The 11872-nt window shown below is 36.5% G+C and overlaps 2 protein-coding genes and 1 long non-coding RNA gene across 6 annotated transcripts; 2 read left to right on the top strand and 1 right to left on the bottom strand.

Annotated features, from left to right (window-relative positions):
* LOC107630905 (MACPF domain-containing protein At4g24290-like) lies at window positions 446–3116 on the top strand. Its single transcript, XM_016334190.2, has 6 exons — window positions 446–906; window positions 999–1237; window positions 1308–1509; window positions 1599–1782; window positions 1886–2052; window positions 2130–3116. The coding sequence occupies exons 1-6, from the start codon at window positions 652–654 to the stop codon at window positions 2811–2813; spliced, it is 1731 nt and encodes a 576-aa protein (XP_016189676.1). The 5' UTR covers window positions 446–651; the 3' UTR covers window positions 2814–3116.
* Window positions 4867–9658, bottom strand: LOC107630904. Of its 4 annotated transcripts, none has more exons than XM_016334188.2 (8): window positions 9042–9658; window positions 8535–8626; window positions 7903–8050; window positions 7558–7689; window positions 7300–7455; window positions 5728–7152; window positions 5439–5640; window positions 4867–5358 (listed from the first exon to the last, which is right to left on the bottom strand). In XM_016334188.2, the coding sequence occupies exons 1-8, from the start codon at window positions 9153–9155 to the stop codon at window positions 5216–5218; spliced, it is 2412 nt and encodes an 803-aa protein (XP_016189674.1). In that variant the 5' UTR covers window positions 9156–9658; the 3' UTR covers window positions 4867–5215. The 4 variants fall into 4 exon arrangements, with proteins under 4 accessions (XP_016189674.1, XP_016189675.1, XP_020974924.1 ...); XM_016334189.2 differs by having other exon boundaries at window positions 5471–5640; window positions 9042–9655; XM_021119265.1 differs by lacking the exons at window positions 7903–8050; window positions 9042–9658 and having other exon boundaries at window positions 8535–8641.
* LOC110270296 lies at window positions 8676–9286 on the top strand. The gene is made up of 2 exons (XR_002359686.1): window positions 8676–8913; window positions 8948–9286. It is a non-coding gene; the product is annotated as an uncharacterized LOC110270296 (long non-coding RNA).

The following is an 11872-nucleotide window of genomic DNA, read 5'->3' as shown; positions in this document are numbered from 1 at the left end:
ATTTTGACACTAAGCTTAATTAAAAAAAAAAGCCTTTTTATTATTAAAATTTGGTGATTTTATACTATAAATTTATTTTTTAATTTTTTTTATGTGGTATTTTGTAATTTTTTTAAGAGTTTAATTTTGATGTATTGATAGTGTAAAACATTTTACACAATCATGCAATTATAACCCTTTTTTTGAATAATCATTCACACAATCAATGTAAAAGGTAGTTATTTTTGCTAATATGCCATTATGTGATTAGATGCACATGTAAATATGTGATTAGATGCACATGTAAAACGGTTTTACACAGTGCATCAAAATTATTATTTTTTAATACTGAAAATATTTAAAAAAAACAAAAAACAGAAAACAAATTTTGTTCATTCTAAATAGTTTGCCTTATTAATACATGTAAATTAACTGCTGGGACTAAAATCCCGCGAATATTAGTTAATAGCTAGTATCTGAAAACTGAAAAGCATGCAAACCTAATCCACTCAACAAGTCAATGCACTGAATGACCCTCTATTCCTCCTTGCTACTTCCATTATGAAATTATTACACAATCTTTGAAACCTAGTCTTTTAGATTTGCGTTGACTTGGTTTAATTTCATCTTAACTCAGTGTGTAGTGGTTTTGTTCATTCAAGTTTGAGAGTAATGGAAAGAAGAATAGATACACGTTTTGAAGCTGCCCAGAAAGCAATAAACTCAATTGGTTTGGGTTTTGACATAACCCAAGATATAGATTTTGGTAACTGTAAGAAGGGTTCACGGTTGATCCTCATCAATGAGAAACAGTGCCGCCATCTTGATATTCCTGAAGGCCTTTCAGTTCCAGATGTCCCTGACTCCATCAAATGTGTCAGAGGGGAATCCAATAGAGTCCACTCTGAAGTTCTCACCTTACAAGAGGCATCTTCATCTTCGTCTTCATCTTCATCTTCTCTTGCTTACTTGCTTTAGTTTAATAAACTAATCCTTTCGATGTTTAAACATGTTTGAAGATGTTGGAGCACTTCAACCAAGAAATGTGCTTGGGAGGGAAAACTGCGTCTGGTCATTTCTGTGCATCATTTGGATTATCTGGGAGATGCATAAAAGAGTTGACTACCATTAAGTCTCTTGCATATGATGGATGGTTCATCAAACGTTATGCCATTGAGTTAGAAAGGTATCATGGTGAGCTCCAAGACCATGTTAAAGAAGCAGTGCCATCCTCATGGGACCCTGAGTACTTGGCTAGGTGAGTCTGATCTGTGCTTGTGACTTCAAAATGATGTTTAATTAATTCTTTTTTATTTTCATCATCAAAGGTTTATAGAGCGTTTTGGAACTCATGTTGTGGTTGGGGTAAGCATGGGAGGGAAGGATGTGATATATGTTAGGCAAGATGATCCATCATACCTTCATCCAACTAGTATTCAGAAAATTCTCAAGGATACAGCTAACAACAACTTCATGGATTCTGCAGAGAATAATTGCGTTGCTTCTCAAGAATTATGCAACACCAAAGAGGTATATATCCATGGCTGCATGCCCATATTTACTTTGCATCTCGTTCAACTTTCGCTACTGGTTTAGTTGCCTCTCATCTTTGTTTCCAGAATATTGTTGTGATACACGATAGAAGAGGTGGTAGAAGAGGAAAGATGTATCATGGTGAATGGTTGGATACTTTAGACTCAGAACCTGATGTGATATCAATGATTCTTCTGCCTCTGACAACACTATTGAGAAGTATCCGAGGAAGTGGATTTGTGAGCCATGCCATAAACCTTTACCTTCGTTGTAAGCAATTATTTGATATATTAGCTTCACCACAAAACAGAATATGTGCCATGAATATCTGAATTAGCTGAACCCTGCACATGAATTGTGACTTTTTAAACAGACAAACCTCCAACTGAAGACCTTCATCAGTTTTTCGAGTTTCAGCTGCCAAGACAATGGGCACCTGTACTTAGTGAAATTCGTCTCGGTTCTCATTGGAGGCACCAAGTCAACACCTGGCTTCGATTTAGTATCTTTGGCCCTAAGCTTTACATAAACACGATTCCTGTGAGTATTGAATCATATCATCAGCATTGGTATTGGTGAATTTTCAAGAATGTTGCACTCACCTTTGATCACATTAGGTTGATGTAGGCAATAGACCAGTGATTGGATTGAGATTACAATTGGAAGGAAGAAGAAGCAACCGATTGGCAATTCACTTGCAGCATCTGGCTTCTCTGCCAAAGTCGTTTCCACTCTCAGACAACGCGAACGCTTACTTGTCATGTGACTCTTACAGCTGCAGCAACCACAAGAAAGTGAAATGGAACTGCTTCTCATATGTGTGTACAGCTCCTGTTGAATCAGATGACAGTCTTTCCATGGTGACAGGAGCACAACTACAAGTTGAAAAGAAGTGCCTGCTTTTGAGGCTGCGCTTCTCCAAGGTCATCGGCGCCACGCTTCAGAAGCCACCTCAGTGGGATCAGTCCTCTAACATTGGCTATTTCAGCCGCAAGTATGGTGGCATATTGTCATTCATTTCGAAGGAGGGACAAAAGGGTCGTCCGAAACCTGGTGACAAGACCATTGGCTCTAATACATATTCTGCTGCACGCCCTGCTCCGGTTCACACTCCTAAGCTTCAAAGATTTGTGGACACAACTGAAATGATCAGGGGACCAGAAGATACTCCGGGATATTGGGTTGTTTCTGGAGCAAGGCTTTCTGTCCAGAATGGCAAAATATATCTGCTTGTTAAGTACTCACTCTTGAGCTTTGTTGTGCAATGTGAAACTCAAGCTTCAGAGCAGTGCTTTATATAAGGCTTATTTGAAGTCAAAGTTGTTGAATGTGTCTGCAGAATCTGCTGGTTTTTTGCTGATTGTCTAGGACAAATGTTATCAGAATTTCAAGCTAATATTGGATTGATTATATATATATATAGTGAGACTGATTCAATGACTTGTGTAGGTTTGTTACTTAAAGTGACTCACTTTAGTCAACGTATTTAACTAGTATAAGATCCTAATACTATTAGGCCTGTAATTTATTAATCAAAATTTTTCGCTTTGTATTTTTTTTTTGTGACTAGTAATTTGACATGGTCAAAATTATTTAATGATAACAATCAAATTGGTATTTCAATTTTTACATGATTAAATTAATTCCTTAATTGATTTAATCAACTTTTCAGCAATATTAACTTGTTTGGTATTTGTATGTCTATGTATTTTTATAGGAATAACAAGAATGAATCATTTTTATCTTGTTTGGTATCTATTATAATTTATAAATAGACTTAAGCAAGCATGAAGCATTATAAATTTAACGTTAAAAGAGAGTGATTATATTTGCGGGCTCTACGTTATTGTCATTGTCGTCTTTTTTCCTTCATGTTCCTCCTTCACCTCCTCCCCCTCTTCCTTTTTCTTCTTTCTTTTTCTTCTTCGCGTTTCTTCTTCTTTACGTGTTTTCTCCTCATCGTCATTCTTTTATTGCTGCTGTTATTGCTGCATTTTTTTCTTTTTCTCTTTCTCTCAATAATTTTGCAACATTGTAAGTTTCTTCTTCTTTTTTATTTGATTTTTCTTCTCTTTTTCTTGGTTTTATTCCTCTCAAGAGAATGAAACAAGAAGAATTATAACAAAATAAAATAAGAAGAAAATGAAAAAGCAGTAGAACATGAGGAGGAAGAGTTTTGAATTGTGCAAAACAACGAGATTAAATGCACCTTAATTCACTTAGAAATGAACTGAAATTACATCCAAAATGAACAGAAAATTAAATTTCAAATGAACCGAAATTACTTAATTATGACGATATACAAACAAATTCGTTTCAAAACAAGCACAGATCAAATGCAACTTATTTAAATCCAGAATGAACCGAAATTACTTAATGATTGCGTTCAAAAACAAACACACAAACAAAATTGAATGATCATAAATTCACTAAAAAATGAACCAAAATTACATCTAGAATGAACTTGAAATTACTTAATGACGACGATACACAAACAAACTCGTTTCAGACCAAGTGCACCTTATTTAAATAAAGAATGAACCGAAATTACTTAATGATTGCGTTCGAAAACAAGCATATAAACAAAATTGAATCATGAACAAAAATACATCCAAATCCATCAAGTGATTTTGCAGCATTATACATTTCTTCTTTGTTTGATTTTTCATGTTTTTATTATTGTTAAGAGAGTAAAACAAGAATAATTATGAGAAAAAAATAAAAAAGAAAAGATGAATAAAACAAGAAGAAGAAGAATCTGATGAGGAGTTTTGAGGAGTTTTTTATTCTTCCTTTTTCTTTTTTGTTTGATTTTTCTTCTCTTTTTCTTGGTTTTATTTCTCTCAAAAGGGAATGTGAGGAAGAAGAGTTTTGAATTGTGTAGAACAACAATATCAAATGCACCTTAATTCACTCAGAAATGAACCAAAATTGCATCCAGAATGAACTGAAAATTAAATTCCAAATGAACTGAAATTACTTAATAATGACGATACACAAACAAATTCGTTTCAAAACAAGCACAGACCAAGTCAATTTTAAACAAAAACACATCCAAATCAATTTTGGATCAGACAATGTCATCAATACAGCAAAATTCGATGATAACGATAACAATAACGACGACAACGATAACGACGATACGTATTAGAAGAAGACAATGACGATAATGATGATGATCATGATAATGATGATAGAGGAGAAGGATGAAAAAGAGGGAGGATAAGAAATTCTAATAAGAAAAGGAGAAGAAGAAGACGTAGCATCAGGGGTGAAAAAGAATGTGCGTGCCTAAATTTGAAGGAAGAAGAAGAAGAATGCATGAAAAAAAAGTGTGTAAATCTAAAAGATTTGGTTGAACTTGGTTGATTAAATTACTTGGATGTAGAGTTTTATTCTATTTGATATTATTTTGTCCGTAAAGTATGAACTTTATGATGAGTGTGCTTCTAAAAAAAAGGCTACTCTGAAGTTTTATCTCTGTAGCCCCTCACAGGAGGAAAAAAATTACAGGAGCTGGCTTTTGACCATCTCAAAGTAACCATTATTCACTAACCAATTAAACTAATACTCTTGTATCTCTAGCCCTAAGCAGTAAGCACCAAGATCTCAAGTTGAAGAAACTAATGCTTTCTTTTACTTTTTCTTTTCTAATCTTGTTTTACCTTTTATTATTATAGAAGAGGCTCAAATATCAATTACTTCAATTTAAGCTTCTCTGCTGAATAAACCCCTTCAGTAGTCCTCTTTGCTTTTGGTGGTGAATATTTCTTACTCTCTTCTTTACCTTCATCATTAAATGCCTTACTTGGTTCTGGATTTGCATCTTTGTCTTTGTCATTCCTCCTATCATAAAACACAGATTAGAACAACAAAATAAAAAACTAAAGGAGGCCAAATCAAAGAAGAAACAGAATAAAAAATACCTGACAACCTAAAAAACGAGTCAAACACGAACCTTAGGTGCAAAAACAGGAATAACAAACCAACAGCAGTGGCACCACCAAACACTGATTTCAGTATTAGCTTCTTTCGGGGTTTTGACTTTGATATTTCTGCAATTTTCTCTTCTTTCTCATCTAAATTGTCAAAGGAGTGCGCACTCTCGTTGTCCGGATTTATTACTTCCTACACAAGAAAATTGCAAGAGGCTCAATCTGCATATAATGGAAAAGAAAAGTAAGCATTGCTTGATAAAGCATCAGAAAAACTTACTTGAACAGGTAACTCAGGCTCAAGGGTATGTTCTGTATGGCAAACGAGAACCATGTCGTCTTGACTTGATTGATTACCATCATTGCATTCAAGTTCTGAGCTTTGATTTGTTATGCAGATCCGAGTGTTAGATACATCTTCATCATAGTTGGCAGGAACAGTGGCATCATTGGTGATCATATCTATTACTCCTTCACTTCCATCTTCACAGTTATCCAAACTCATAGCATTTGATGCTATAGCCTCACTATCATTTTCTGGCTGTTCATCATCTACAAGTGACTTGAAATCAGTTGCACCAACCGCATACGCTTCAGCAGTTTCTTGTTTATGAGTCATAGTTTCCTCATGTGAGGATTCATTGTTGTCTATAGCTCCACTTTTTGTCATAGGAAATTTTCCTTTCTGGTCCCATTTACAAAACTGGGGTAGTGAAGAGGACTGGCAAGACAGCAGCTTCCCACATTGGCTACAGCTATTAAGCGACGATGAAATTGAATCAACTTGAGACTTCCAGTCCTCATATACAAGAAACTTTTCTGATATAGTTGCATTTATGTCATTGCTGTCGGAGACAGCTCTGTTCGAAGAATCAGTCTTATTACATAGGAAGCAATCAGGAGAATATAATGAATGCTCGGTTTCCTCAAGTTCCTTGACAAAATATGTATACTTTCCATAAGTGATTTCATGTTCAATTTCCTTATACTTCATTTTCTCCTGTGATTCATATTCTTTTATACCTTCCCACTGATCGCTTTTCTGATAATCATTCTCTGCTTCAAATTGGTCTCCCAAGTTCAGTACTTCATGTAGAACCTCCATATTCTCACCAGCTCCAAAGCATCTACCATTTTCAATACTCAATGGAGTTGCGCATGAGCCATGAGAACTAGCACTTTTATGTACATCTGCTGGAATATTTTCTTCAATGAGCAGATCCTGGTCCCAACTATCTTTCGCATTTGAGCTAACATCTCTTATCACTGACATCCTGTTATTCATAGGAGTTCCAAGGATCGAATCATTATCTCTTAATAATTCATTCTGTGTGTAACCAAATTCCATCATTCTACTTTCTTGGCCCCTAGTATCTAAATGAGGTATACCACCACTAAAGTCAACATGTACATTCCCGGAATAAGGAGTCTCAGAGATATGATATTGTAATAATTCCCTTGAGCATAACAATTGAAACTCATCATCAGAAATTCTTGGTCTCTGCCGGCTTCGACTGCCCAGTTCATCTAAACTGGTGGACATAAAATCATTTTCAACCATTGAAGAAGTTGAATTGCACTGTATCTCTGATTCATAATCACACAAGTCATCAAAATGATGTACTAGATGTCTGATTTCTGTGTCATTAGATTGGTCTGAATATGTTTCCCAATCTTTGATCGAGTCTGTAACGGAGTAGTAGACCTACAGAAGCATCATTGTTTTAGAGATACAAGTAGCAAAATCATTTAGCAGTGGCTCAAGGGTACAGAACATGAAACTCACATATGTGACCATTCATTGGCAATATAGTAATTTTGTTTTTACTTATTAGTGAAAACAAGGACACACCTCCCTGGATTCTTGCCCTGAATTCTTCTGTAAGTAATAAGTGGAAGAATCTGCAGGCCTTCTGTGAGACAGCTCTATGCTTTTACGTATGTATCCAACCACATCCTTCGGCATGGTTACGGCACAAGTAACATTAACAATATCAAAATCTGGAACCTGGCAACATGTTTTTATGTTATCAAGAAGCAAAATTTAAAGGACAAGATACAAGAGCAGGTGACTGGAGTTCATAAGTGATATTTTATGCAACTTACTTACATCTATATCCTTAGACCTTAATTTTTTGGAGAATGAGCGTATACACATGCATACTTTTCGAGTATTTCTTCTCTCAACAACATCTGATGGAGAGAATAGGTCAACTCCAGTCAATTCCAAGATTTTGCAAATCTGTATAGGAAAAAAAGAGAGATAACTTTGATACCCATTCATTAATGTCTGTTTTCACCAACCAAAATTTGAAAATATTTAGAACTAACTGAAATGAGGCTCCAGAGTTTCTCTTTCTTCTACTAACGTACTCATATGCTTAAATCAGTAGACATGATTTTGGCAAATCTTCCTTTGAATTCTGTCGAAAGGAAAGGTCATGTAATAATTTACCTTCAGGAATGAATCAACATTAGAATAAGGTCTATATCTCCCACTGTTACTCTTAGAAGCAAATGGCTGGCTTTTGGAAGCTTTTATGTGTTTTAGCTCCATATGCTTTGCCAACAGCAATTTCCACACCACTTTTGACACTAAAAACCTATAAACCAATTAACTTGTATTTAGATTCCAAACAATATACTGAAATGCCAATGCAAAAGCTTCATGTTCAGCTCCATTCCTCTTGGAGTTTAATCCTTGTACTAATCATTTAAAGTGGTCCTAGTTTTAGCTTTTAATTCAATTAAAGATATTAAGGCTAAAAAGTAGCCTCTTTAATTTATGACAGGTGAAGTCAATTAGTCAAAGTATTTAATCTCAAATTGATTGAATCTTGCTGGAGGTTTGCTTGGACTAAAACATACCATTTATTATTCTTTACAGTAACCAATAACCATGTAACTTCTTGCTTATTGGGAAAAGGTTCAAAGAGGAAACAACTATTGCATGGTGCAAACAATTATGGCAAAAATTCTGGTTCTTAGCAATTTCCAAAACTTAATTACATACCAAAAAAATAGGAATAACGGAAAGTGTAGGCTAACAAAAGAAAAAGAGAGAGAGAAATAGAGAAAGTTAAGTACAGCAATTCTCCATCAGCAAGGAGTTCGGATATAATGAGTTGCTCATTCAATCTTATCTTCAATACTTCCCCGAGCCAAATTCTCGTTTGAGTCTGTAAATTGAAGGCGAAAAAAATGACAGTGACACGAAAAATAAACATAAACTAACAGCAAATCCAGAGAATAAAGAAACGATAAAGTCTAAGAATAAATCATGGATTACTTATGTTGTTACCGCCAGAGAATTGAGATAGTTCCAAGACTGAACTCAACCTTAGCGATAAACATAAACTAACAGCAAATCCAGAGATAAACTAACAGTTCCAGGAATACATCTATCTATTTTGATCCTTATTAGATTAAAAGAAAGAAATGAAGATGCAATGCAAATCCAGAGAGTGTTAATCCTGATTCCAATTCCCTCAACTTGAAAGTTAAAATCAATTTTGATCGGTGACAAGATGACACAGCAAGAAGCAAACACGAAAAACGAGCAAGATCGAAAGAGAGAGTGAGAGAGTGATAAACCTGCAGAAAGGCATCATCGAGTTCACGAAAGCTGGATTCCGCTGAAGAAGGAGAAGCAGTTTTAAGAAGCTCCGGCGATGGAGCAGTCTCCGATGACGAATCTTGGCAAACCATGGCTTGGTTTTCCCGCCAAACAGAGAGAGATGAATTGCAGTTTGCAAAACGAAAAGAAAGACACGACAACCTAAACAAAGAAGATAGGATTGGACAAAAAGTGAAGTGCAGGTGAGCAGGTCACATAAGACAGTGCGAGGATTCTGTGTGTCCTTTTTGTTTTCTTTTTATTTAGCAAAGTACCCTCCCCAATCCCCATGCTTTCTCTCTTCATCTCTCCTTCAACTTCAATTCATTGTGCCGCTTCCGCGGATAGAAATACGGGTCAACATCTTCATTACCCTACTTCACCAATCACATTTACCCTCCTGTCTCATACAAAAATTATACAATTTTTTAGTGCATCTCTTATGTTATGTTATGATATAGTGTTACTTTAATTAATTTTAGAAGAAGAATGGTCACATGGTCTCGTTATGGGATTCTGTATTCAGTATGCACTGTAATTGGAAGCTTATGATTATGGGACGGCTTTCTTGGAACATTGTAGATCAGAAATACTACCATTACTAAGGTTTTTCTACATATGAACCAAAGAACTCGCCTTATAAATTAAAAAGATGTTTACCAATACTAACAAGGTCCAATCCAACATTCCTTTTTTAATTCGTATATTTAATATATTTATTAATTATATTATTTAATATTTTTATTGTCTATCTATATTTTTTAATTAAATATTAGTATATGGGCCTAATGGATATTAAATAGCAGTAGCAAGTACAAGTAGGAATGCGTTTGGCATCGAAGATAACAACGTGGATGAGTGGAAATCAGGCACCGATAAATGTGCACAATATCCACCTTCTCCTTATGCGACGATTGCGTTACGTGTCCCTTCCATAGACACTGCCTCTATTTCTGTTTTCTTTGTCCCATCCTTGCTGTCTTTTTTTTGTTTCTTTCCTTTTTTTTTTTTTTCTCTTTTCTCTTATTTCTACCTTTCACAAATCACAAGTTTTGTTTCTCCTTACAAAAATATTGGCAAATTTTGACCAGACTTCTATCAGTCGGATAAAATATATCAAAATCATGGATAAGGTTGTAATGCATTGTTGGTTTACCGTGAAACCTGCAAATAAAAAGAGATAAATAGATAGAGGATAAAAAACCTAAATAAGCTAAAGGGAGATTAATTTTACAGAGATAAACTAAAGCAAAATCTGATTCATCAATCAATCAAAGAATATTTCTATATAGTTCGAACTAAATAGGTTCGAATTCACTTTCCAAGTAATTCGAACCAAATAGGTTCGAATTACACTTATAGAACAAAGCAACATAATTCGAACTAAATTGGTTCGAACCCTAACTTAATAATTTGAATCTAATAGGTTCGATTTACACTGAAGAAATATTTATAAAGTAATTCGAACCAGTTTGGTTCGAATTACTCAGAATTCGTTCCAGCAAGCAATTTAAGTTACGAACATAGTTTCCGCATCATGTCTTAATAAAACTTGTAAAGTTATTTTTGCTGGTGTGCATTAGACATACATTTCGTTTAAAACTGCGGTGACAGAACATATTCATTAACTAAAATCTCATTCAAAGTACATCGCACTAACGTTAACGATTCTATCAGTCACCAACTACAAGCAAGAAAACCGATAATAGTAGAATCTAAACGCGAAATTGAAATAACAAAAGTACCAAAGCCACCAATACACCTAATCATGTCCCCGTGTGTGCTCTGCTCCTCCGAGCTGTGGGCAACTCCGACGTGTGTGGTCGGGCTGCCGACAAAGCCCACATCTCTTTGACCGGTTCGGATCTGCCTCGTCCATATTGGTCCGTATCCGAGTGGACCTGGGACGACCCTCTCTCGCACGCCTCTTATTGGGGTCAAGGATGACAGTCGGCCCGTCATATGGTGGCCAGAAACCCTCCGGAATGGGAGGTGTGAAACCCATCTGATACACACTGAAAACCGAACTAAGACGATACACCTGGTGGACATAAGGCTCCCATGTAAGCCGTGAGTAGGCACAGCATGCCAGTGCGTGGGGACACGGGAAATGAAGTGCCTGGAAGTATCCGCAGTCACATGTGTGAGATGCAAGCGAGACTCTGTAGGTACCCAGTGAGAAAGAACCAGTCGGAGTTGTCTCTGCGACGATGAACTCGGAGTTATCCCTGTCGTACACAGTTACCGTGAAGCACCTAGCCGTCTTCAAGTTGGCCTCTATACACTTCACCAAGTGCTGACTAAATTGTTGTCCGGTACCCATCTGCGCCTCAGCCTCCCTCCCTTTGCGAACAAATAATTCGGCCAACCTTCCGTATGTTGCCTTGACTAGCGAGCACACAGGAAGGTTTCTGACACCCTTGAGGATCGAGTTCACACACTCAGATATATTCGTCGTCATGTGTCCGAATCTACGCCCCTCATCACAATGCTATGTCCACAAGGAATACTCAATCCGGTTAGCCTAGTCACACATCGTCGGGTCTTCGGTCCTAAGAATATCAAACCAGTACTGGAACTCGACCTCGGTCTTAGCGTACGCCGCATTTACAAGTAGCCTCCTTGCGTCTTTGACCTTGAAGGTGAGGGCGAAATTTGCCACAACATGTCGAATGCAGAATGCCCGGTATGCAGACGGAGGTAACCAGCCTCCGTCAGGAGCCTCAAGGGCGGCTTTGATGCCGTTATGCCTGTCCGAGATAACCAGCAGACCCGGCTGCGGTGTCACATGCTCACGCAGGTGGGAGAG

This window comes from Arachis ipaensis, chromosome B03, assembly GCF_000816755.2.
Source record: "Arachis ipaensis cultivar K30076 chromosome B03, Araip1.1, whole genome shotgun sequence".
In the NCBI taxonomy this organism is placed as follows: Eukaryota; Viridiplantae; Streptophyta; class Magnoliopsida; order Fabales; family Fabaceae; genus Arachis; species Arachis ipaensis.
This window is presented reverse-complemented; position numbering and strand designations above follow the sequence as displayed.